General features: G+C 35.5%; 3 protein-coding genes across 4 annotated transcripts; 2 read left to right on the forward strand and 1 right to left on the reverse strand.

Annotated features, from left to right (window-relative positions):
• On the forward strand, positions 1-26271 carry LOC101512424 (rhodanese-like domain-containing protein 8, chloroplastic). 2 transcript variants are annotated; one of them, XM_073369958.1, is made up of 9 exons: positions 1-395; positions 865-918; positions 1270-1419; positions 1674-1836; positions 3208-3299; positions 3697-3800; positions 17448-17720; positions 17858-18065; positions 25785-26271. In XM_073369958.1, exons 1-8 carry the CDS (start codon positions 102-104, stop codon positions 18054-18056), a joined length of 1329 nt encoding a protein of 442 aa, XP_073226059.1. In that variant the 5' UTR covers positions 1-101; the 3' UTR covers positions 18057-18065; positions 25785-26271. The 2 variants fall into 2 exon arrangements, with proteins under 2 accessions (XP_073226059.1, XP_004503237.1); XM_004503180.4 differs by having other exon boundaries at positions 5-395; positions 25722-26271.
• LOC113787159 (ATP synthase subunit a) lies at positions 13036-14355 on the forward strand. The gene is given in 3 exon segments (XM_073369959.1): positions 13036-13215; positions 13217-13821; positions 14114-14355. Coding segments are annotated over 3 exon segments (969 nt in total). The 5' UTR covers positions 13036-13050; the 3' UTR covers positions 14313-14355.
• On the reverse strand, positions 23083-23556 carry LOC140920929 (uncharacterized). Its single transcript, XM_073370262.1, has 2 exons — positions 23375-23556; positions 23083-23326 (listed from the first exon to the last, which is right to left on the reverse strand). Exons 1-2 carry the CDS (start codon positions 23554-23556, stop codon positions 23083-23085), a joined length of 426 nt encoding a protein of 141 aa, XP_073226363.1.

Below are 26271 nucleotides of genomic sequence, written 5' to 3' on the forward strand. Positions count from 1 at the left end.
ATTAAAAATAATTCAACGAAGCCCAGAAATTATCATCTCCTTCAATCCAAACCCAGACAATTGAGGCGGTCATCAAATTGTGATATCACAACAAATAAAGGATGAGGTGGTGCAGTGAGGCTATCTCAGTGTCGGGTGCACATGCTCTCGCTCCTGCATCCTTACTCTGCAACACAAGTTCGGTGTTTCAATTCCAAAAGTCTTTCTTGAAATTAAAATTCAATAACACCTTTTCTTCTAGCTCTCTCACCCATCGGAAGCCGTTGGCTGCTCAAGCACAAGCGTCAATTCCAAGGGATGATTTTGATTTTGTGGTCGTTAATTTCTACCATTTTGTGTTCATCAAAGACCCACAAGAAGAAGTCGCCAAACACCTCTCTTTCTTGGAATTGGAGGTTCGCTTTCATTTTATTTTATTTCTACCATTTTACACTCACAACTCAGAATGTATATAAATTAAATCGTTTATTTATTGTCTTTTCTATTTTTCGTCGTTATTGGAACTTTAGTTAATTTTAATTCTCCATTCAATAAGTGTTACTTAATTTACTTTTATTCTATTAACGGTACATACAACTATGCCTCTATCAGCATAGGAAGAGTATTTCTTTATCTTAGATGGCATATTTGAATTGAGGATTGTGACGTAATTACGTGAATTCTGGTATCATGAACACAGAAGGAAGTATTGCTGGTGCGAAATCAGTTTCTTCAGGAATGCTTTCACAATGTGTGGATGATCCGTTATGTTGTCAGTTGTAATGACAAGGAAGAGGACGAATTTTCAAGCTCATTTTTTCTTTTGCCACAAAATTCACCACAAATTCTGTCTCTTTCTATGTATAATTTTTCTTCTGTTGACAGGGGCTAGACATCCATGGAAGAGTCTATTTGAATGAACAAGGGATCAATGCGCAGGTTAGTTTTACCAATGTTTGGGTCACTGCTCAGTAAATCCTCCATGCATGAGTATTTGCATATAAACTATAGATTTATTTATTTGAGATTGAAAAGTGCCAAGGGTGATATCCAAGAAATCTTGGCTTTTATTGAATCATCAATGAGATTTGAATGAACATTTTATAAAGGGACCTTTTCACTTATACGACCTATTGTATTGCTTGAAAATACACAGGAGGATTCTAATCCTTTTATATCATAAATATTTACTTAACTTACTGCAATTTTTATAAGAGCAGGCACTAGTCTTCGGTGCAGTATTTTGCAGTTCAAATAGGTCCTTCTGATGTGATATATTGCTAGCTACAGTATAGTGGGCCATCAAAAGATGCTCTGGCGTATGTCAACTGGATAAAAGAGGACGACAGGTTTTCTTCCATCCTGATTCAGATATCTCCATCAGAAATTGGACATGCCTTTCCAACATTGAAGTTGCGGTATAAGCCTTCATTAGTACAGGCAAGTCATATTATTATGCTAATGCCATAAGTTCTTCTCTACAAATTAAGTTTGTTGGCATAACTGTTCACGTCCCCTTCTCCCCCTCAATCAAATCGTGTCTACACTCTACACTCTATTAGACAAGATTTCCCTGTGCTGAAGGTTTATGAAAAGTTTTTTTTTTCTCTTTGTCTCACTGTCTTTCTGAATATGATGGCGAATAGCGGTCTTAACAACAACACTATCAACTTACGACTTTTGTTTGTCTACAGTTTAAAGGTCGCATATCGCATCTTCCATTGCTCGATCCTTCAATGCGAGCATTGCCTTTAACACCTTCAGAATGGAGAGATAGATTAGAAGCTATCAATAAAAATGATCTGCAATCAAAAGATTATCCTAACAGGAATTACATTCTATTGGATGTGAGAAATGGTATAATTTCTACAGTTCCAAAATGAATCTACCTTATTTCCTTAACTGAATTCACCCCTTTTTTTCCTTCCTTTCTGTGCTATATTCTGATTGGGGATAATTACATCTCTCCTTAGAACCTTGGGGGATTAATTACAAATCACCCTGAAGCATTCCTCCATTTCATCCACTCTATTTTGAAGCATAATTTTATGTGTGGTTGTTTTTAACTAAAAATACCTATCCTCCTAAATGCACATTAGACTAAATAACTTTTGAATTAGGTTGAAAGTTTGTGACATAATAGGTTTCTTAAATACCTAGGAGATTTGTCAAAAGGGTGGCTGACGCTTGACAAACATGGTGGCTATGGAGGGGCAAGCACTCCCGTGGTTTTAGTGTTAGGAGCTTTGCTCACGGAACCCATGCACATCACACTAACCCAAAATATCTACCATGAATCTTCTTGAACAACTAAAGGAAGAATTAGGCTTAACCAAAATGATACCTGTTGGCAGATAGCAATTAGATATGATATGATTGTGTTTATTAGTTGATTTTCTATTTAAGTTTATTTGTATTTTGGGAAAGAATCAAATCACTCTTGATTTGATTTATTTCCTAATTTATTTTTCCTAATAAAATCTCTGCATTCATTAGATAGCTGACCACATTGCATATATATATATATCTACTATTTCAGTTTCAATTGTAATAAGAAATTTTCCTTCCTTCTCTTGTTTTAACCTAGCTGCATTCTAAAACACGTGGTATCAGAGCTTCGGCTCTGATCCTGTGGCAGCTCACCATGTCTTCACAAGAAATTGAGAAAAATGATTCCTCCACTACTATAATACTAGAAAAAAAATTCTGGTGACCCTAAAATCGTATCAACCCCTACCACAAATGATCCACTATCTATAAACTCTGGTTTACAACTACTAATCCAAAAGCTGAATGGCAGAAACTATGTTGAATTGGCCCATACCGTGAAGTTAGCTCTTGATGGCAAGGGAAATTGTATATGGTCAGCCCATTTGATCTCTTATTTATAGTTTGACTCCTATCTATCAATATTCAACAAAGTAATCAAAGGGGTAATTTGGAGTTAGTCGTAACTTTGTAGCTGACTTAGTTTAACTATCAGTGGCTAAGTTGTGGCCTATTCCCTAGCTGATCAACATTAAATAATTGGCTATATATTTTCTAAAACAAATGCTAATTTATAAAAGTCTAATATGTCTAATGAATGGCTTCTTTTGGCATGATGATCTCAAACGGAAAATTTGTCATACATATTTATCATTGCACACTATTTTAGAAATTAGAATATTTATCGCTTTCATAGTTATAATTTCTGAGGTTGAATATAGTATTGTTGCCATTGTTCAGGATATGAGTGGGACATTGGACATTTTCGTGGAGCTCAACGGCCTAATGTGGACTGCTTTAGGAGCACTTCATTTGGACTGTCTCAGGGAGAGGTCCATTCATATTTTGATGTTTCATTGACCTAGTGCAGGCTGATTTGGGATTGATATGATCTCGTTATAAGTTGAAACAGGCCGTCAAGATGTAGAACTTTTTTTAGTCATCGTAATGCTATATAATATTGGTTTTCATGCATTAAATATATTAATACTGATTCAACAAAAAACATTGTTTTTATTTATTCACTTTTCTTGGGATAAGAGTTGAGCATTCTAGGTTTCTAACTGCCAATATGAGTTGAATTTAAATTATTTTTCTCGTTTAGCCCAGTGTCGAACTGGGCTTCTCCTACATCTTGGGTTGGGATCCATATATCATTGGTTGCAATTTTTGAGATTTGTGTTTCTTTGAAGGATGTTAATGTACTCCTCTTTCATATGCCCTTTTCAGACGACTTCTTCAGATCCTTTATCAAATGTTGATAAAGAAAATGCAAACATATTGATGTATTGTACAGGAGGGATTCGCTGTGATGTGTATTCTACAATACTAAGGTAAATACTATTTCATGATTTTTATTTTTGTTTTGCTTCACTGTGTTAGAATCTAAGAATCAAATTCATATATTTATTATTAGGATTAGAATATGCGGAAAAGTGATTGTTTATTCACTTGATGATAAATCTAATTACATAAGGAGTATAAATAGTACAAGCAATTTAATTATGTACAATCGAAATAAAGCTGGAAATCAGGAAATGATTCCCTATAAATGTTATCCTAAAAGGAAATAAAAATAAAAATGAAATCCTAATTAATACATACTAATAACTATACAAATCAGAATCCTATGATTATGATGATCTCATAATCAACACTCCCTCTCAATCTGGGTGGTAGATATCTATCATGCCCAGATTGGATCAAATATTTTCATATGTATTTCTTGGGAGAGCTTTAGTTAGGGTGTCTGCTGTTTGATTGCACGATGCTACATGATCAATACTTTTAGTACTATTATCAATCTTCTCCTTTATGAAATGTCGGTCAATTTCCACATGGTTTGTTCTATCATGGTGAACCGGGTTCTTTGCAATGCTGATGGTAGTTTTGTTGTCACAATAATCTCATGGTGTAATTGGTTGGAACTCCGATTTCATCCAGTATCTTTTCTAGTCATATCCCTTCACAAATGCCTTGTGCCATGACTCTTAATTTAGCTTCTGCACTACTTGTAGCTACCACATACCGTTTCTTACTTCTCCAAGTGACCATGTTTTCCCATACAAAAAAGCAATAGCCGGTACTTAACTTTTTGTCAGATGTACATCCAACCCAATCTGAGTCGGTGTATACATCAATACTCCTATTTGTGTTTTTCTTGAAATGAAGACCTTTACCTGGTGTGCCCTTAAGGTAATAGAGGGTTCTGTTCACAACTTTCATGTGAACTTCAGTAGGACTTATCATGTAGCGACTTGTCATGCTCACAACACATCCAAATATCAGGCTGAGTATGAGTTAGGTACATTAATTTCCCAACTAGACTTTGATACCTATCTTTGTCAGCTGGAGGACTTTCTTCTAAGTTTTTTGTGCTTACTGATTCCATAGGAGTATTGGCAGCCCTACACCCAAGCATTCTGGTTTTTTGGAGTAAGTCTACGGTGTATTTTCTTTGAGAAACATATATTCCCTCCTTTTTATGAGCTACCAGGGCCGACCCAGTACGTTATGAGACCTAAAGCGAAACTATCAGACGAGACTTTTTCGACAATTAATAAATAAATTATTAATACTTTATTTAATAACTATAGAAAATTTCTTCAGCATAAATCATGACATTTTCAAATTCATTTTCTCTATATTTTTCATAAAATGAAATAAGACATTTCAACTTTACTACAACAACATCAATAACTGATGTAGAATTTTCCATCTTTTAGTTGAAGAAAAAAATAGTGTGTATGTACATTGTATCACTCTAAAAACTCATGTTAACAATGTGCTCACTACTTTGTCTCGTGATTTCTTAATTTATAACTAATATTTATCATGTTAACCATGTGTTCACTATTTGTCTCATGATTTCTCAATTTATAACTAATATTTCTTCAATTTGTACTATCTTCGTTAGTCAATTTACTTGTTCTAGAAAGAGCATTCAATAATTTGCAACAAAAACAAAATGTTTTATCCAGTTATTATAAACCAACCATATTCCGCGTATTTCTTCGTTGGATAACTTTTAAACGTAAGTGATGAAGAAAAATATTTTGAAAATTCATTTTAGGAAAATCTATATCAATAAATTTAACAAATGACATTTTTCAATCAATAAATCTCTCAGTATCAGCTTGTAATCACTAATATTCTCAAGTTTACTTGTTTTGTTTAACCACCTTTATGATTAGATTTATTTATTAAATTAATATAATGAATATTGTATAATATTTTTTTTACAATTGATAACAAAGTCAATTGATTTAATATTTTTTAAGACAACGTTAAATTAATATAAGATTTTATCATTTTTATTTTTCAGAATATTAGAATGCGAGACATTCGTATTAATTTAATTTTTGAGGCGTTTTTGTTAAGTAAAAAAATTTGTTTATTAGGGAGGCCTAAAGCATTGCTTTTCCCTTTGGGTCGGCTCTCTGAGCTACTTCTATTTCTAAAAAATACCTAAGTTGTCCCAAGTCTTTGACTTCAAACTCCCTAACCAAGAGTTTTTTCAGGTGTTTGATTTGCTCATGATCATCACATGTGATAACAATGTCATCAACATACGGAGTGAATAAAGTTACCTTGCCTTCAAAGGAGTGTTTGACAAACATAATGTGATTTGATTGGCCTAGTATGAATCTATCTTCTTTGACAACTCCAATCGATCTATCAAACCATGCTCTTTAGGATTGCTTGAGACCGTACATGGATTTTCAGAGCTTGCACACCTTGTTTAAGGTGCTGGATGATTCAAGTCCTGGGGAATCTGCATGTATACTTCCTCTTCTAACTCACCATTTAGGAAAATATTCTTAATATCTAGTTGGTGTAGTGATCAATCCAAGTTTGCAACCACAGATAGTATGACTCGTACTGAGTTAAGTTTGGCCACTGGAGCAAATGTATCTTCATAGTCTATGCCATATGATTGGGTGGATCCCTTTCCTACTAATCGAGCCTTTACCGATTTATGCTCCCATTAACACTGTACTTGGTAGAGAATATTCACTTACATTTGACCTGCATTTTTCCTTCCGGTAGAGCAGTAATCTCCCAAGTGTTATTTTTAATCAATGCATGAACCTCTTCTACTACAGCTGCTGCCCACTCAAGTTGTTGAAGGGCTTCTTGAACATTTCTTGGAATATATGTGTTATCAAGTGCTGCTACAAATGCCCTGTATTTTTGTGATAATTTTCCATACGACACAAATATTTCAATTGGTGTTGAGTAAAAGTTCTCTTCCCTTTTCTTAGTGAAATAGAAACGTCTTTGTTAGTTGAACTTGTATGGACAAGTTCTGAGTTAGGAAGAGTATTACCTAAGGAGGTTCCATTTTCTAGAGCCTAGTTAGATTCATGGCTTTGTACTAGAGCAATTTTTAACTCTACCACCAAATTGTTTTTCTTCCTCCTAGTGTAAACTTTCCAGTCAGTTTGTGATCATCGATGAATATAACAAACCATTTAGAGAATTTCTCTAAGTACATGAGATTTGAGTGACCTAATCGATAGTGCCACAACATTACAAACTCCTCACTATTTGGAGAAACCACTGCACAAGCATTGACTGAGTTATTTGGAGGAAGTAATCTTCAACTTGCAACTAGTAAAGTCCAACACACTCTTTAGCACTACCTATTGTCGTACCCGACTCCAATTACAATATCATCAATATACACCATTAGTAAGATGCTACCACAATTGTTTTGTTTTTTCAGTCCAAATGCCAGAACCACTTCATTGAATCTCCCAAACCAAGACCTAGGTGATTCTTTCAAGCCATACAATGATTTTCTTAAAAGACATATGTGTCCACTCTCCCCGCGAGCAACAAAACTAGGTCATTTCTCCATATACATCTCTTCTTTTAAGTCGCCATTCAAGAAGACATTCTTCACATCCAGTTGGAACGAACAAGAGCTGGTGATGTTTAGCAGCAAGAGATATAAGAATATGAACAAATGAAAGTTTAGCAATTGGGGAAACAAATGAAAGTTTAGCAATCGGGGAAAAAATATCAGTATAGTTAACTCCATATGTTTGGGCATTTCCCTTGGTGACTGGTCGTGCTTTTAAGCGAGCTACAAAACAAAACCATCAGGATTCATCTTGAGCCCGTACATGTTTTTCTTTAATTTACACACAAACTGCTCTTTACCTTTGACTTCGAAACTCTTTGGTTGCTTTATATAGATCTCTTCCTCCAAATTGCCATGAAGGAATGCAGTTTTCAGATCAAGTTGTTCAACTTCTAGTTTCAAACTAGTTGCTAACCCAAGCACAACTCTGATAGAGGTCATCTTTACCACATGTGAAAAAAATTCATCAAAGTTAATACCTTTTCTCTGGTTAAAACCTTTCACAAACAATCTTGGTTTGTATCTTAGTTGTGAACTATTCTCTTATGCCTTTATCTTGTATACCCATTTGTTCTTGAGTGCTTTTCTGCCTTTAGGCAAATTTACCAAATCAAATGCGTGATTCTCATGCAAGAAATTCATCACTTCTTGCATGACATTCAACTACATTTCTTTATCATTTGTAATAGCTTCTTGATAGTACTTTGGCTCTCCACTATCAGTAATCATCACATACTTATGTGGAAGATATCTTTGAAAAGGTTGACGTTCTCTAGTAAATCTTCTCAACTCAAACACGACTGGTGGCTCAGTTGGAATCTGCTTATCATGGTGAGGTACATGATCATCAGTTATGTTCTCATCATCTACCTGTATATCTCCCCTATTAATAGTGGTTTCTGCAGAGGCCTTAGGCGCAATATCAATGTAACTTATGGAATTTGATATATGTTTCTCAATTTTATCAAAATCTCAATAGTCTAGTATTCAAAAAATATCACATCTCGACTTCTGATAATTTTCTTGTCAACCAGATTCCACAATCTATAACCAAATTCTTCATCACCGTAACCAACGAACACACACTGTTTGAATTTATTATCAGACTTAGACCTCTCATCTCTTGGAACATGAACAAAACATCTGCAAACCAAAACTCTCAAATGACGGTAAAAGATATTTTTCCTTGTCCACACTCTATTTGGAACATCATCATCAACTGGAATAGAAAGAGAAATATTGATCTAATCCATTGCAGTTTTCGCTGCTTCACCCCAAAAGGTTTTGATAATTTTGCATGAGAGAGCATAGATCTGATTATATCATTAATTGTATGATTCATTCTCTCTGCAACACCATTATGTTGAGGTGTTTATGGAACTGCTTTCTCAAGCCTGATTTAATGTTCTCTACAATACTCTTCAAATGGACCTTTGTATTCACTATCGTTATTTGATCGAACACATTTCAATTTTCTTCTCTTTTCTTTTCCAATACTTGCATGAAAATGCTTGAAGACTCCAAATACATGGTGTTTAGATTTCAAGGAAAAAATCCACAGTTTTCTAGAGTGGTCGTCAATAAAAGTAATAGAATATTATGCACCACCAAGAGATTTACTATCTATCATACAAACATCAATATGAACTAAATCAATAATATTTTTCCTCCTATGAGGACCAGTATTATGAAAAGAAACTTTATTTTGTTTTCCAACAAAACAATGAGTGCAAGTTTCACTCAAGTGACCAAGCCGCCACAAATCAAAAGAGGCGTCTTCAATTACAACACCATTATGCTAAGGTGTTTATCGAACTGCTTTCTCAAGCCTGATTTCATGTTCTCTACAATACTCTTCAAACAGACCTCTGTATTCACCACCATTATCTGATCAAACACATTTCAATTTTCTTCCATTTTCTCTTTCAACACTTGCATGAAAATGCTTGAAGACTCCAAGTACCTAGTCTTTAGATTTCAAGGGAAAGACCCACAGTTTTCTATAGTGGTCGTCAATAAAAGTAATAGAATATGATGCACCACCAAGAGATTTACCATCCATCATACAAACATCAATATGAACTAAATCAAGAATATTTTTCCTCCAATGACGATCAATATTATGAAAAGAAATTTTATGTTGTTTTCCAGCAAAACAATGAGTGTAAGTTTTTAAGGACGTACCTTTTGCAGGAAGAAAATTTTTCTTCGCAAGTATGTTGAGTCTTTTCTCACTCAAGTGACCAAGGCCCATATGCCATAAATCAGAAGAGGCGTCTTCAATTGCATTCACTTCTTCATTGCATAGCTTTGTAGGCATCTTATAGAGAGAAGTGAAATTTTGCTCCTTTACAATCACTAGGGACCTTTTGGTTATTTTATATATACCACCACAAAAGTAAATGTGATAACCCTCAATATCCAAGTCTTTCACCGAAATCAAATTGAGACAAATATTAAGAATATGTCTAACATTCTTCAATTGAAGCTTGCAACCAATCCCAATTTCATCCCAAACATCTCTCATACCGATAATTTTACATACTCCTTCATATCCCATTTTTAACGTGCAAAAATCATCAACACGGTAAGATGAGAAGAATTCACGTCTAGGAGTAACATGATTTGAGGCACCCGAATCAATAATACAAGTTGAATCATGACATGCAAGGTTTATGGAATTATCATCACAAACAATGTAGACATTATTAATAGATCCAACTGTTGTATCTTTATTATTTTTCTTTTCTTTATCTTTATCTCATTCCCTTGATTAATCTCTCTTAAGGAACCTTCAATTTATTTTTATGTGATCTGCTTTGCCACAATGATAGTATATCACTTCTTTTCTAGTCCTCAACTTGCTTCTTGACTTGCTACGACTTTTAGAGTTGTCAGGTCTATGGTAATGTCTAAATTGACTTCTCCTCCGTGACACTGTAACTAATGCTTCTGACTTTGAGAAAAAACCAATCAAACCACATTCATTTGTTCGAGCTTCTTCATTTAACATGCTCTCTTTAACTGCTGACATTTTCAGCTTTTCACATGGAGTTGAATTGATCAACGCTACAACAAGAACTTCCCAATTATCAGGCAAGGAATTCAACAATAACAACGCTTGCAACTGATTCATTGTATTCTGAAAAATACTCATATGTTCTGTCATTGAATCCTCATCTTTGTATTTCATATTCACCATATTTCGAATCAAGAATGCTTTATTTTGCAAATTCTTTCGTTAATAGAACTCTTTTAATTTCTCTCACATTTTGTTAGCATCTATTTCAGTTTCAACATGTGGATATACACTCAGATCTAACCACTGTCTTGCCTTTCTATTCATCTTCTTCTAGTCAGCGTCAAATTTATCTGTGGGTTTAGCAGTGTCATCCTCGATAGGATCATACAAATCTTTACTGTATAGCATGTCTTTCATGAGAGTATTTCAAATAGTGTAATTAGAAGAGTTGAGTTTAATCATATTCAGACCTTTATTCTTCTCCTCGATTTAAATGCATAAATCAAATCACTTTATTGGAAAAAACCAGAGATAACTGTCTCAATAATGTGGAATATTTTTACCCCAACTGTGTAGATAAATGACCAAACAAAAAATATAATTCCACATAACAACAATAATAGATAGAAAATTAAATATGAGACAAACACAATTTTTAACGTGAGAAACTTCCCTCAAATTGAGAGAATAAATCATGGGACCTAATCTAATAAAAACTTCCACTATAATAATTAATGGGTACACTAGAGTTTTCCTAGCAACACTAGGGAACATTAATCAACAATAACAACAACCTTTCACTAAAGTGGGTATTTCAAAGCAACTACAAGAGAATGTAAAACTACTAAGACTGTATATTAAAAGAACAAACTCAGTGGTAGAAATAAAATACTAAAATTGTAGACCAAACGGAGCAAGTTTGCTACACACCTATTATCACCACCGACCACCTTCGGAAGTCAGTTTTTCCTTCTTCTTTTGGTACTGTGCGGCTGCCTTTTTTTCTTTTTGTTCCTTACGGAACTATTACTTCCTTTTTTCTTTTTAACAATTACGAATTTAACACCCTTATTCTAGGTAAATTTGGAACATTAGCTCGGACAAATCAAAATATGAAACATATGCGAAGTAAACTTGTTGGAAAACTATTACGAATTTATCATCCAAGTTTACCTAGAAAAAATGAGTTCCATATAATCTCAAGTTTGAACCCCTAGCTACCACATTGAAGCCACCTCAAGTCTTCTCTTCGGCCTGATCCATCTCTTCATGAATGAGCCCCATGGGTGGTGGCTTCACATATGAATCTACCGTCATATTTCCAAAACTTATCTAAAATCAAATTTTCCACAAAGGCCTGATCCATCTCTTCATGAATGAGCCCCATGGGTGGCTTCATATGAATCCACCGTCATATTTCCAAAACTTATCTAAAATCAAATTTTCCACAAAGATCCCATCATTACTCTTTGCAAGTTGACCTGGACATTAGTGCCTTCGACAAGATCACTATTGAACTAATAGAAGTTGTTTAGTTCAAGAAGTAGTTTGGCTTCCCTTCCCGGATGTTGGTTTGGAGTTGACCCAGTAGCAGGAGTTGAACACAGCGGATATTGATCCGCTGAAAGATCTGTTGCCAGTTCTGATCGATGGGGATAGGCATGAAGGCCAATCATTCCGGTTATCTGAGTTTCCCTCGACAATGCCGGAGATGTTCTCAGATGCTCTTAGATCGGGGGTTGAGGTGGCATATCATAAGGAGTAGCCAGTTTCGATAAAACCGAAGCTAAGGAGAAAGAGAACTACTCGACTAAGAAGTCAGTGTTGGAGGGGGACTAATCCCTCTCTTCTAGCCAATACCAGGGAAAGACTTTCTAACCAATTCAATAAATAAGCTAAAGAGAAGTTACAGAAGTACGGAAGTGACAGAGAAGTCAACCTTCTTTGCCAAGGGACTAAACTATCTGCTCTATCTGGTACTGAACTAGATGCCGCAAAAGCCCCAACTCTGGCTCAAGAAAAGAAGGGATATCCATGAGATGAGTGCCCGTAAGTCGTAACGTTGAGTTACGGATGTGCTCCCATCTCTTTCTTTAGGGGCGGTGGAAGCTCGACTAGGAAGGTTTGGAGGGAAAGATAATAATCTGCTCAACAACTTGAGAGATTCAGTTCATCTGCGGACCAGTAACAGCCCCTACCTGCTAGCAACTATGGAGCTAATGAACCTTGGCCTTTGCCTTTCTTTCTTATTTTTCTATCCCTGCCTGTATGCTATCCTTAGAGCTCCCCTTTGTGTTGATTATAGGTCTTTTCTTTGCCCTTTCTTTGAGAGAGGTAATGTATAGAGCTTGAATCCCCCAGCTGACATCTTATTCTCCATTGGGCATCCTCATGGCATCTACTTCTTTAAATAAAAACTTCTCTACCACATCTTAATTAATTTGGTAGAGAAGGATATAAACTTTGAGTGGATTTCTAACCGGATGTTTTCACGCATCAAAGTGAAACCGCGTGAATACATTTCAGGGAAGGACCACGTACTTGGTTCGGAAAATAAATAAAGTCTCACACATCCTCTTGTTCCCAAGAGTCCTATGTCTTTCTTGATTGGTAAACCCAACCAGCTATTTACAACAAACAAGTCTTTCCTCTTGTTGGAAAGAAGCTGATATTATATTTACTACACAAATCCATGATTCCTTATTATTTCCCTAGGTTTGATTCGATTGGGAGTGATACATCCTCCAGTTCTCACCATTTTTATAATCAATCTACGACGACTATTTCCGATTCTAGTTTAAAATCGTCCGAAACTTCGGCTCCTTCTAATTACGATAGTCATGGTATTTTTGAGGATCATCGGTCTTGACCTGTCTATCAACATCCCCAGCCCTCTGGAACAATTTGAGATAATCCCTATTCTTCCTATGAAGATAGGGGACTTGTATTTCTCATTCACAAATCCCTCTTTGTTTATGCTGCTCACTCTAAGTTTGGTCTTACTGCTGGTTCATTTTGTTACTAAAAAGGGAGGAGGAAAGTCAGTACCTAATGCTTGGCAATCCTTGGTAGAGCTTATTTATGATTTCGTGCCGAACCTGGTAAACGAACAAATAGGTGGAAATGTAAAACAACAGTATTTCCCTTGCTTCTCGGTCACTTTTACTTTTTCGTTATTTTGTAATCCCCAGGGTATGATACCTTATAGCTTCACAGTTACAAGTCATTTTATCATTACTTTGGGTCTCTCATTTTCGATTTTTATTGGCATTACTATAGTGGGATTTCAAAGAAATGGGCTTCATTTTTTAAGCTTATCATTACCCGCAGGAGTGCCACTGCCGTTAGCACCTTTTTTAGTACTCCTTGAGCTAATCCCTCATTGTTTTCGCGCATTAAGCTCAGGAATACGTTTATTTGCTAATATGATGGCCGGTCATAGTTCAGTAAAGATTTTAAGTGGGTCCGCTTGGATTTCGTTATTTTGTAATCCCCAGGGTATGATACCTTATAGCTTCACAGTTACAAGTCATTTTATCATTACTTTGGGTCTCTCATTTTCTATTTTTATTGGCATTACTATAGTGGGATTTCAAAGAAATGGGTTTCATTTTTTAAGCTTCTCATTACCTGCAGGAGTGCCACTGCCGTTAGCACCTTTTTTAGTACTCCTTGCGCTAATTTCGCGCATTAAGCTCAGGAATACGTTTATTTGCTAATATGATGGTCGGTCATAGTTCAGTGAAGATTTTAAGTGGGTCCGCTTGGACTATGCTATGTATGAATGATCTTTTATATTTCATAGGAGATCTTGGTCCTTTATTTATAGTTCTTGCATTAACCGGTCCGGAATTAGGTGTAGCTATATCACAAGCTCATGTTTTTACGATCTCAATCTGTATTTACTTGAATGATGCTACAAATCTCCATCAAACTTGCTTGTTATTTATTTAAAATTGAACAAAAGCGAGTCTGAATGGGTATACTTAGTCGTGGAGCATTCCGAGTATTTGCTTTAGGGATCGTTCCTGCGCATCTGCTTCCTTTATAGCAGTTATTGCTCCGGTTCCAGAAGGTATAGCTCTTGCTTGCCTCGGCTTCGCCTTTGAAATCGGAGACTGTTCCAATTTCCTACTGAGATAGGCAAGCGGAGGGAGAACTAGACGTATCTTGCTAGGCAAAGACAGGTTAGAATGGATAGCTTCGCGAGGTGCCGCGCAATCTGCTGCTGGGTTGAGGAAAGACTAAACCAATTTTGCCCAGGAAGGATTGATTGCGAAACCTACCAAGAATTTATTTTAATTTAAGGATGGATCATAGGATCAGATGTGATCTCTGGTGTCTCCACCATAATGCCCAGGTTGGAACATGAAATTCTATTGATTGGCAAAAAAAGAAGGGAACAAGCAACGGACATAGAATAGAAAGGCAAAGAAAGAAGGCAAGCTGAGGTGGAGGGAAGCTAGGATCGACTCGGTCTCTGACAGTGATCATCTTTCCCTGTCCTTGCTAACCCACAACTAAAGCATCATGACTCTTTGATTTCACATCACACGCCCTAACTCCATGAAGGGATGGAATAGACACTAATCTTACCAAGATATACTTGTATTCAATCCTGAAAGAGTTAAGGAAGTGAATCAAGCAGAAAGATCCACCTCAGCTTGTCCTAGAGCTAGCATCAGACTCAGAAGTTTATGTTAACCATACGGGTCTATCAACCGCCTCATTTGCAAGGCTAAGAAGAGCAATAAAAGAAGAAAAGTTGTTATAGTATGCATTACAAGGATTGATTCTTTTAGGAGCTAGCTTAGCCGGACTTCCTAGAATAGCCGTATCTGTATAATAGAAGAATAGAGCGAGGGTAGCTTTCTGTAACGGGCTACTAACTACGACTTTGCTTCCGCAGCACGTCCAAGGTCTTCGTCAGGTGTCGGAATCACATTTAGATTGTGGTCTATGAACTCAATACCAGATAAAGAAGCAGCGAACAACTGAAAGAATAGAGGGAAGGTTGCATTCACACTTCTCTCTTCGTCATTCTAAAGCAAGGAATGAAGTTGATCTTCCCTTAAGGAATTAACAAAGATAGATGCCATTATCTTATATGTCATATCTATTTTAAAATAGGCCTGGTTCAACTCGACCGGATGGTGTTGGCCAAGAGTGACTAGCAACACGGAGTAGGGATGCCTTGAGGAATCGGTATCATCTTCTTCACCGGATGCCAACTAAAACTAAATGCTTTAGTGATAACAGCCTTTATGATAACATTTATTTCAGCATTCGATTGAAACTAACTTTCTCTTTGATACCCTATCTTTTAGGGGAATTTCTTGAGTTTAGAATGCATTATTGTGTCAGACTCGTTATAAAATATCAGCGTAGATTTAACCGGGTTTCTTCTTTTTCTCTGTCCCCTATTAGAGAATGATGGGATCGTTATAAAGACTTCTATTCCTTTGATGTTATTAGAATATTAGAAAATATCTTTTGTATATGATGTTAGAGTATCTTGAGTTATTTCCTAGAATTAATTTATAGACATCTTAGAATATCTTTCATTATTATTATGATTTTCTCCTTATTTAGGATGAAGTCTGTGTATCTGTATAAATAGAGATTTACATTGAGCCTTTTGTATCAAGTTAGCATAAAACTATTATAAATAATATTCAAGCTCTTATTATTTTCTCTCCTCCTTTTATCTAAAATCCAACAACTTCAATATGGTATCTAGAGCTTATTTTGATCCTCCTTGAATGATTCTGCATCTACTCCATTGTCGAATTCCCAAAAGTTTGAGAATATAATCATAATTTTTCTTTTCTGACGTGCTCATTCTTTTTTTTTCTTTTTTCTGACTGCTGTCACTTCAGCCCACAACCGTTGCTGCTGGAAAAGTTTTCCAACAAGTTTTCCGACATAATAACTTCCATTGTGTACAAAATCTCTCAATCTATACAACCCATATTTTTCAAGCCAAAAGTTGCTCCATGCGCGCTCACGCGCCTCCAAGATCCGCCACGTTCATCCCACGCGCCGCTGCCAACAACCTTGAGTGCAGACGCGTCTGCCTTTTTACATGGTGTTTCAGTTGTCCAGATTGGGTTTTCTCCTCCCAGTTCCAAATTTGTTTTCAGTTTTTTAATTCGAGCCATAAGCACATGCTGTCTCTTTTTCCGTTGATGGTCATTCTGACGGTGTTCTTTATTTTCACGACTCACTTTAGCTTGACAATTTGTGCTAGATACACTGGCCTTATCTTTGACCCACATGTACTGGTTTTGCCTCTCTCTCTCTGAAGTCGATTAAAGTTTAAATATTTTGGATCTCCGGTATTATTGGTTTGAAGCTTCCAAGTGCAGTTTTTTAGACGAACAAACTTTGCTTTGTTCAATTGCTTTAAATGAATTTCTTTCAAATTGATGATCATTCAGGTTATATGGCTAGGCTATATTTATTGCTACTGTCTCTGCTTTCATCTGCATCCATGAGTTGCCTTTCCATCCATTTTTATTATTTTGTTGAGCAATACATTGTTTTCTTGTAACAAGCTAAAGCATAGTAAGATTTAGCTTGAGGGAGAGTGTTAGAATATTAGAAAATATCTTATGATATCTTTTATATGATGTTATAATATCTTGAGTTATTTCCTAATATTAATTTATAATCAGAGATATCTTATAATATCTTTCATTATTATTATGATTTGTTCCTTATTTAAGATTGAGTCTGTGTATCTATATAAATAGGGATTTTCATTGAGTATTTTGTATCAAGTTAACATAAAGCTATTATCCATAATATTCAAACTTTTATTATTTTTTCTCTTCCTTTTATCTAAAATTCCACAACTTCTACAAATGAGAACATATTAACTTGTGAAATCTCTTCATTTTGAAAAATCTCTAAATTTATTATCCAAACAAAGTAACTTATATCAAAGAATTTGAATTACCCTACAAAATGAAATTCGTTTGTAAAATTCTCCCATCCAAAGACACTCTAAGCAATTTAAGTTGCATCCTCTTTTTCCCCTTTTTCATATTACTAATTTTGATATATTGCTTTGATGCCATGTGGCAGGCAGCATGGATTTCAGAATTTGTATACCTTGAAGGGAGGTGTTTCTCACTATATAAAGAATGAAGGTCCTGCAGAATGGGTTGGAAATTTATTTGTATTTGACTCTCGATTGTCTCTTCCTCCTCCTGTTTACTATCCTCAGGCCACAGCTGAAGGTGGGACGACTCTGGTTTCTGGAGATGGTAAGTTCGCAAAATGCTACACATGTAATGCGGGAGTCAGTGAACTGAGACATCGGAATTGTGCGAATCTTGACTGTAATTTGCTTTTTCTGTGAGTCGCCTTTCCCTGTTGCACTTGTCTTCTTTTTAACCGAGACTTAACCTGACGTCTGATTTTTGGTGATTTTTATTTTCTCTTCTATTTGAAATATGATTCATTCATGTCAAGCATGTTAACCTGTCTTGCAGATGCTGCAGAAAATGTGTAAAAGATCTAAGAGGATGTTGTTGTTTGACTTGCACTACTGCTACTCGACTTAGACCTATTTTAAATGGGGACCAGAGATACAGAAAATGGCACACCTATCGTGACTTGGATTTGCAAGGCAACATAAAAATTTCAACTTCATCGCCCGTATTAACGACACCACAAATTCATCTTAAATAATGGATGCTGGTGAGTAATTATGTGCACAGCTAGCCTGCCTGTCCCTCCTCCCCCATCTCTCTCATATATATAACATCTACAATCTATATAACAATAGATAGAAGGAGTAGAACTTTTTGATATGGCTTTGATCTTGACAAATATACCCTTTATATCCACATTTCATCCACCATTAAAACTTAACTGCAATTGCATCAGATATAAAATGCCTAAATAATTTATAAATTGTAATCAAAATTATTAAAAAAAATAATATAGTAAAATATATACACATTTGCACGATAAAAAAACCGTGCACGTTTGGACGCTAGTATAAGAGCATCTACAACGGTGAACTCAATATGGGTTCTTTAGATGGGGTCCACTGTGCCACATCATCTTGAAGCAATTCACTCATTTTTTACTCCAACGGTGAACTCAATATGGGTTCTTTAGATGGGGTCCACTGTGCCACATCATCTTGAAGCAATTCACTCATTTTTTACTCCAACGGTGAACTCAATATGGGTTCTTTAGATGGGGTCCACTGTGCCACATCATCTTGAAGCAATTCACTCATTTTTTACTCCAACGGTGAACTCAATATGGGTTCTTTAGATGGGGTCCACTGTGCCACATCATCTTGAAGCAATTCACTCATTTTTTACTCCAACGGTGAACTCAATATGGGTTCTTTAGATGGGGTCCACTGTGCCACATCATCTTGAAGCAATTCACTCATTTTTTACTCCAACGGTGAACTCAATATGGGTTCTTTAGATGGGGTCCACTGTGCCACATCATCTTGAAGCAATTCACTCATTTTTTACTCCAACGGTGAACTCAATATGGGTTCTTTAGATGGGGTCCACTGTGCCACATCATCTTGAAGCAATTCACTCATTTTTTACTCCAACGGTGAACTCAATATGGGTTCTTTAGATGGGGTCCACTGTGCCACATCATCTTGAAGCAATTCACTCATTTTTTACTCCAACGGTGAACTCAATATGGGTTCTTTAGATGGGGTCCACTGTGCCACATCATCTTGAAGCAATTCACTCATTTTTTACTCCAACGGTGAACCCACAAAAAACTGGAAGTTAAGTAATTACACACTGGCGGACGAACTCATTTTCACTCCCGTTGTAGATGCTCTAAGGGGCATATCTAGTGAGAAATATTGTGAGGGTGAGAGGGTGAACTCTACCTTTAGATTAAAATGATTGGTTCAGCATTTGAAGACCTAATAAATCAGTAACATGCCTCTATGTCTTACTCTTCTTATCTTGTCATTATTCGTTTCCATGTTAATTGATCAGCTTCACCAAACTTTCATCTTCCTTCTTGTCAAAAAAACCCTTTCATCTTCCAGGGCTTAAGTACCACTCTACCACATTCTTACTTAATGGCTTCCATCGAAGACTCATAGCTGCATTTTTTTCTTCTTCAGCAACGAAATCCTTTTGTCGATGCCACCAAAAGAGGCAGGGTCAGAGGTCGAGGTATTATCAATATGGGAATGTGGAAGTTGTTAAGTGTGTTTTAGGGAGCGGCTAAGTTAAAACAAGAGAGGGAAGCAAAATTTCTTATTATAATTGAAACTGAAACAGTACAAACATATATATATATATATATATACAATGCTGTAAGCTATCTAATGAATGCAGAGAATAAAGAAAAAACATATTAGAAAATAAATCAAATCAGAGATATTTGATTCTTTTCCAAAATACAAATAAACTTAAATAGAAAATCAACTAATAAACACAATCATATCAGATCTGATTACTATCTGTCAACACCCTCCTCAAGTTGGTGCACATATGTCTAGCATGCCCAACTTGTTTACAAGAAATCCAAAATTGGGCCAGACTAGACCTTTGGTAAGGATATTGTAAATATGTGATTTATGTGTTTCTTGTGTCTCTATGAGATCACACACTTTCCTATTTATAATGATGCTGCAATAATTACATTCAATGTTTAGAAAATTGTATTGACTAGGACTACTAACAATTAGCCTAGGATGTTGCACAATCAAGGAATAATTAACACATTCACTGAATTTTAACACTCCCCCTCAAGCTAAAGTTTACTATACTTTAAGCTTGTTACATCTAAACATTTTATCACAAAAAAAATAAAAAATGAAACTAAGTTTGACAATTCTTGGACTAGTTTGAAAAGAGAAGCCACCATTAATGATTCATGTGTGAAAGAGTCACCATTGAATTGATTATCGGTGGGAATAAAACGCGCCACTAATATGATTCATATGTGGGAATAGAGTCACCACCAGATTGATCGTTGGTGGGAATAAAAGGCGCCACTAATATGATTCATATGTGGGAATAGAGTCACCACCGGGTTGATTGTCGGTGGGATAAAATGATTGTCTGAGCAAATGATACCTTGTCCTTGAAACTAAGTTCTCATAACAACAGATACAATGCAGAATGAAGAGTTGGAAAATGAGGTTGCTGAAAAATCACCACATCATGAAAAGACCTGCAGAAGGAGGCCGGAGACAAGTGCATGCGTTCTCACGCACAAATTTGGTGGAGGTGCGTGGGACCCATACATAGAGAAGACGGACGTGCGTGACAACGTGTGCAATGTTGGTTGGCAACGGGAGAAGCACCGTTGTGCTCTCCGGAGGATTGTGCAGCGGTGTTTGTTGGTTTTGGATGCGCATTAGAAAAGAGGCAGCTGGTGTTGGCACAGAGCAAAGGCGGTGCTTTTGAAGCCAACTGTAATGTCGTGGCTGATTGCTAGAAAGGCAGCCGGAGTTGATGGTGGCAGATGATGTCTAGGAAATTGTATTGACTAGGAAATTGTATATATATATATATATATATATATACACACACTAGATTACTCAACAATCAAATCCTATTAGTACTCATATATAACTAAATCCCTACTAGTATTCCTATTCAACTGAATCCCTATACTCGAGGAATATTAAGCAAAAGCATATTTTGACACTCCTCAAAAATTTGATAGCGTTTCAGCAATTGTACCGAATCGTTGCAAGAAATAATAAAACGGTAGTACCGAGTGTCGAACTCAAGGATTGCGTTTTACTATTGAATTATATTTAATTACTACAATTGAACAAAAGGTTCCCAAATTGATTGAAATAATATTTAAAATTAACAATAGTAATAAAATTGATCCTTTATAATGAGAAAAATGTTAGGGATGAGATTCACTTCGAATCCAACCTTGGTGTCTAATTTGATCCTAGTTACTGAATTCCTTTATTGAATTATTATTGAATTCTCTTTATTATTCTTGCCGTAATGTCTTAGTGACAGAACCTTTAATTCCAAAGTAACCCCTAATTCCTTAGTGAATTTAAGATTAGAATTAAGCCTTACCGGATAGGAATTCTCTTGTAAACTATTGTTTTGCAACTAATTTAATTGGTTTCATGACCTGCATCTATCCCTAAACTACAAATTCATGAATTTCTCATCTCAAGTATTCGTAAAGTCCACTTCCGTTTTAAAATACGAATCGTAGAACATTTTAATGTTGATCAAGCAATAAAAAGCATCAAGCACAAAAATGAAAAAAATAATTCAATAAACTCATCATATAACTAAAAATCAAATCAGAAAAATAAGGGTTTCATCTTGTTACACCCATCCCTAACAAATAGAGTTTAGTTACTCATGACAGATATATAAAAGATGCGCGGCTGTTGCGCTTCAGGCGCACAACATCTGCTGTCTGATTTATACTGCATTTTTCTCCTCTTTCGAGTCTGAATTTGGTTCCGGTGTCTTTATGAAAGTTGTAGCCATGGAGCTTAGCTTTCATTTGCACTTTGTTTGACTCCAATTGAACATTTACAACTCCAGATATGGCTGAAATACTCCACATAGATCATGTTGATTTCTCACCAAAGTTCAGCACTGCGCTAAAACAAAATAACACGCAAAACTCCGAAAAATCTCTACTTAAACAAGGAAATAAGAACATAAACATTTCATTAAATCAAAGAAATAAAATTAACAAAATATATCAAATAAATTCTTAAATTAACTAATGAATAAAAGATAAATAAGATTAAAAACAATAAAAAATATGTATATGATGAAGAGTCATCAATATATATATATACTAGATTATTAAACAATCAAATCCTATTAGTACTCATATATAACTAAATCCCTACTAGTACTCCTATTCAACTGAATCCCTATGTTTGAGGAATATTAAGTAGAAGTATATGTTGACACTCCCCCTCGAGCTGGTGAATAGGTGTTCTCCATTCCCAGCTTGAATAAAGTTCTTTAAAAGTTGCTGTTGTTTATCCCTTTAGTTAGAAGATCTGCAAGGTTGTTATGGGAGGAGTTATATGGAGTGCAAATTAGGCCAAAAAGAAATCTCAAGTTGCTGCAATGAAGGCAGCAAAATGGGCCACAATGAAGGTGACTAAGGTTTTAGGTAGATAGAAACCGCAATGAAGGCAAAACCGCAATAAAGGCGGCAAAAAGGACCACAATGAAGGTGAGTAAGATTTCAAGAAAATAGAAACCACAATGAAGGAGAAACCGCAATGAAGGCAGCAATGTTACAAAAGAACCTTATCTTTAAAGGTTTTTATTGATTTTAAAAAAAAGGAGTTATTGTTGTTGAATAACTTCGGAGCTGAGTCTTGGTTATCCAAATAAACAGGTACTTGTTCTCTAGCATGTCCAATCATCCTCCCGAGTGCTTGTCTTGAATGTGCCAAATAACATGTACGTGTGGGTTTCTCCAAACTAGTGAGCAAAGATTTCAACTTTTCTACCTCATCTTGGTTCAGTTGCATCATACCTTCTCGACTTTCTTCACTAGTACATGTAGTTATGTGTGCTTGATCTCCCTTTTTTTTCCACTCCTTGTCTCGATTTTGAGAGCTCCACTCTCTATTAGGTGGCTTCCCGTTCAATTTCCAGCATTCTTCGTGAGTGTGGCCAGACTTGTTGCAATGGTACACCACACTCCTTCACCTTTCTTCTTCACATAGGCTCCTTCTTCTTTCTTTTGGTCAGTCAACCTTCATTGTTGAGCTTTCTACAGGTGGGATTGTCAGCATTAGTCCCCTTCTACTTTCTTCATTTCTCACTATAGCCACTACTTCACTAATTCCTGGTATTTTCTCCTTACCAAGGATTTGCGCTCTAACTTGATCAAAATCAGAGTTGAGTCCCACCAAGAAATCATAGACTCTATCCTGTTCAATATACTCTTTGAGTAATGCTGCATTTGCTGAAGACTTGGCTTTTATAACTCTTTAATGATCCAACTCCATCCACAAAGCTTTGAGATGATTTGCATACTCAGTAACAGTCTTGTTTCCCTGTTTAGCAGCCACAGTTTTCACCTTCACATCGTATATTTGGGCAACATCTTTAGCTTTGGAATAAGTCTCTTCTAAGGCCTTCCAAATCTTCTTCGCAGTGCTGAGAAACATGCAAGTGTCACTGATTTCTGTGGTCATTGCATCCCATAACCATGCCATGATCATAGAATCTTCTTTATCTCACCTCTTAAATTTGGGATTTGTTTCTTTGGGGGGTTCATCTGTTAAGTGTTCTGCCATCCCTTTACCTTTCAAAAACGTTTGCTCAATTTGAGACCACTTCTTCCCATTCAACCTGTGAACGGATGAGAGGTTTTGCAATTCGGCTTGGAATTTTTTATTTCCTGTTTCATTCTTGTTGCAATTCGGCTTGGAAGTTTCTCTGATTTACAATCTATGAAAAACGGCGGCGAACGTCTGATTGGAGGGCAGTGGTTTGATACGGTCAGTGTATAGTGGTCAACAGTCTTCAACAGTGGTGAGAGAAGTTGAAAGTTGTGTTCGCAGTGACGGCTGGTTTGAGAACAAAAAAGGCAACTAACAGACTTCAGAGATCACAAAAAGAAGGCTGGTTCATGGAGATCTAGAAGGCTGTTAAATAGGCGTTAAGTTGCTGCAATGAAGGCAGCAAAAAATATATTTATTGAATTGAATTATATTGGTAATACATCATATATATATATATACTAGATTACTAAACAACCAAATCCTATTAGTACTCGTATATAACTAAATCTCTACTAGTACTCCTATTCAATTGAATCTCTATACTTGAGGAATATTAAACAGAAACATATTTTGACAAAGGTTGTTATAAGCATTGCGAACAAGTGTTTGATCATATTCCATCATGCCAGCAAACTGCGGACGTTCTAACAAAAGCCCTTCCGAGGAACGTATACGACAATATCATATCCAATACCCAATCTGGATATGATCGACATCTTCTTCTTCTTCTTCTTCTTCTTCTTCTTCTTTTCCCTTGATTTTTAGGCTACATTTCTGCTCCAGTTTCTGCCCTATGTATTCTATATATAACTCTTATGTATTTCTCATCATCTTCAAGGAAATATAAATTATATTTCAATAGTGTTCTCTTTATTGCAAAAGGCCTTAAACGACGACACTGTTTTCCTCTCAACTCTCACTTGGTTGTTCTCCCTTTTGAAAGTGTCTTTCTAATGTTCTATTGTACATCCATTGCTCTATTTTCCTTCCCTCGATTTATATGTTTAAATAGAAAGTTAAAGATAGCCTTGTGAAAAGCATTCCAAAATCCAAATAATTAGACTGATAGCAGATGAAGAATGGACTGAGAATTCATATCGAATTTTACAGTAGCTTTATATTGTATAGACTTAATTGTAGTTTTGGTCACCCTATTTTCACTAATTCGCAAAATTGGTCCCTCTAGTTTAAAATCTCACTGTTTTGGTCCCTCTTTTATATTTTTTAACTAAAATAATGATGATGTGACATATTTTAAACGATGTGTCATATGATACGACGGTGTTGAATGATTAATACTATGAAATTGCAATAAGACCCTCTAAAAACTTCAATTTCAACATATGAAATTATTCATTTTATAATTTGATTAACCTTAATTGCAGTTTGATTATTCTATTTTGACAATTTCACGGAATTGGTTTCGCTATTTTAAATGTCAACAATTTTGGTTATTCTTTTAGATTTTTTAACTAAAAAATTGACAATTTAACATGTTTTAAATGATGTGGCATACAATTTCATGATATAGAACCATCTAGATGTATCAATTTTTCATATATAATTAATTAAATTACAAAAATAAAAAATTTCCAAAATTGAATGTTAAGTTTTAAGAATGTTTTATTGCGATTTCATGAGTGTTAATCATTTGACATCATCGTGTTATATGTCACATTACTATTTGTTAGTTAAAAAATCAAAATGAGATATCAAAACTGTCATATTTTTTTAAAAAATAGACTAATTTCGTAAATTGGTAAAAAATAGGGAGAATAAAACTGTAATTAAACCATTTAATTATTAACATATAAAAAATTAATGCATCTAAATGGTTCTAAATCATAAGATTGTACGCCACATTATTAAAAATATCTCAAACCACAATTTTTAGTTAAAAATTTGGAAAAGTATTCAGTGCATTACATACTCGGCAGTCATATGCAAGGTGATTATCGAATAAAATGTCTTTCAATAGTAGAAGTAGTACAGAGAAAGGCTCTGCTTGATTTTTCCTTGGCACAGTTACTAATTCAGCTTGACAGTACCTTGTTGCGTCTTTTGTTAATGCATTTGTTATTGCTGGATTTGGTCAGGTACAATGAATCTACCAATTATTTTGTCTTGAAAGAAGTTTGTACTATGTGATTTGTGTGCAGCTGACATACTTTCTACAAAGAAGTTTGAACATATTGTGGGGAAGATGGGAATGGTTTGTGGATATGCTGATGTTTGAAAGGGTTGTGTTGTTGCCACATACTAGGGTTAACATGTGCTTGAGAATACGGGGCGTTAGCGATTTCACGGTGGTTTTCACCTATGGTGAGACTAAAGTTACAAATTAGAGCTTCTAGTTTTCACAATAAAAACTGCATTGGAACGCAACAATTGACAAGCCACTGCTTTTCCCAACATAAACGTGACTGTGGTGATGTCTTGAAGTGCTGGCAGACTAGAATTCATGTGATTACGATGTTGTTTCAAGGAGGAAAACCAAGAGATTTATTATCAAAACACAACTTTTAATGAATAGTAAATTCTAACCGTGCATAATTCAATAATTTTCTATGATTTTATTTTCTTGTATATCGCACTCGGCACAAGTCCAGTTATTATATAAATATTGAGTGCACAGTTTCCATTTGA

The sequence above is a fragment of the Cicer arietinum genome, chromosome 6 (genome assembly GCF_000331145.2).
Source record: "Cicer arietinum cultivar CDC Frontier isolate Library 1 chromosome 6, Cicar.CDCFrontier_v2.0, whole genome shotgun sequence".
Classification (NCBI taxonomy): Eukaryota; Viridiplantae; Streptophyta; class Magnoliopsida; order Fabales; family Fabaceae; genus Cicer; species Cicer arietinum.

Coding starts and splice junctions, on each gene's coding strand:
- LOC140920929 (XM_073370262.1), bottom strand. CDS start 23,556: ATGGCATGGTTATGGGATGCAATGACCACAGAAATCAGTGACACTTGC. Junction 23,327..23,374: donor GGAAACAAGACTGTTACTGA/GTATGCAAATCA, acceptor GGATCATTAAAG/AGTTATAAAAGCCAAGTCTT.
- LOC101512424 (XM_073369958.1), top strand. CDS start 102: ATGAGGTGGTGCAGTGAGGCTATCTCAGTGTCGGGTGCACATGCTCTC. Junction 919..1,269: donor AACAAGGGATCAATGCGCAG/GTTAGTTTTACC, acceptor TGCTAGCTACAG/TATAGTGGGCCATCAAAAGA. Junction 3,300..3,696: donor TTGGACTGTCTCAGGGAGAG/GTCCATTCATAT, acceptor TGCCCTTTTCAG/ACGACTTCTTCAGATCCTTT.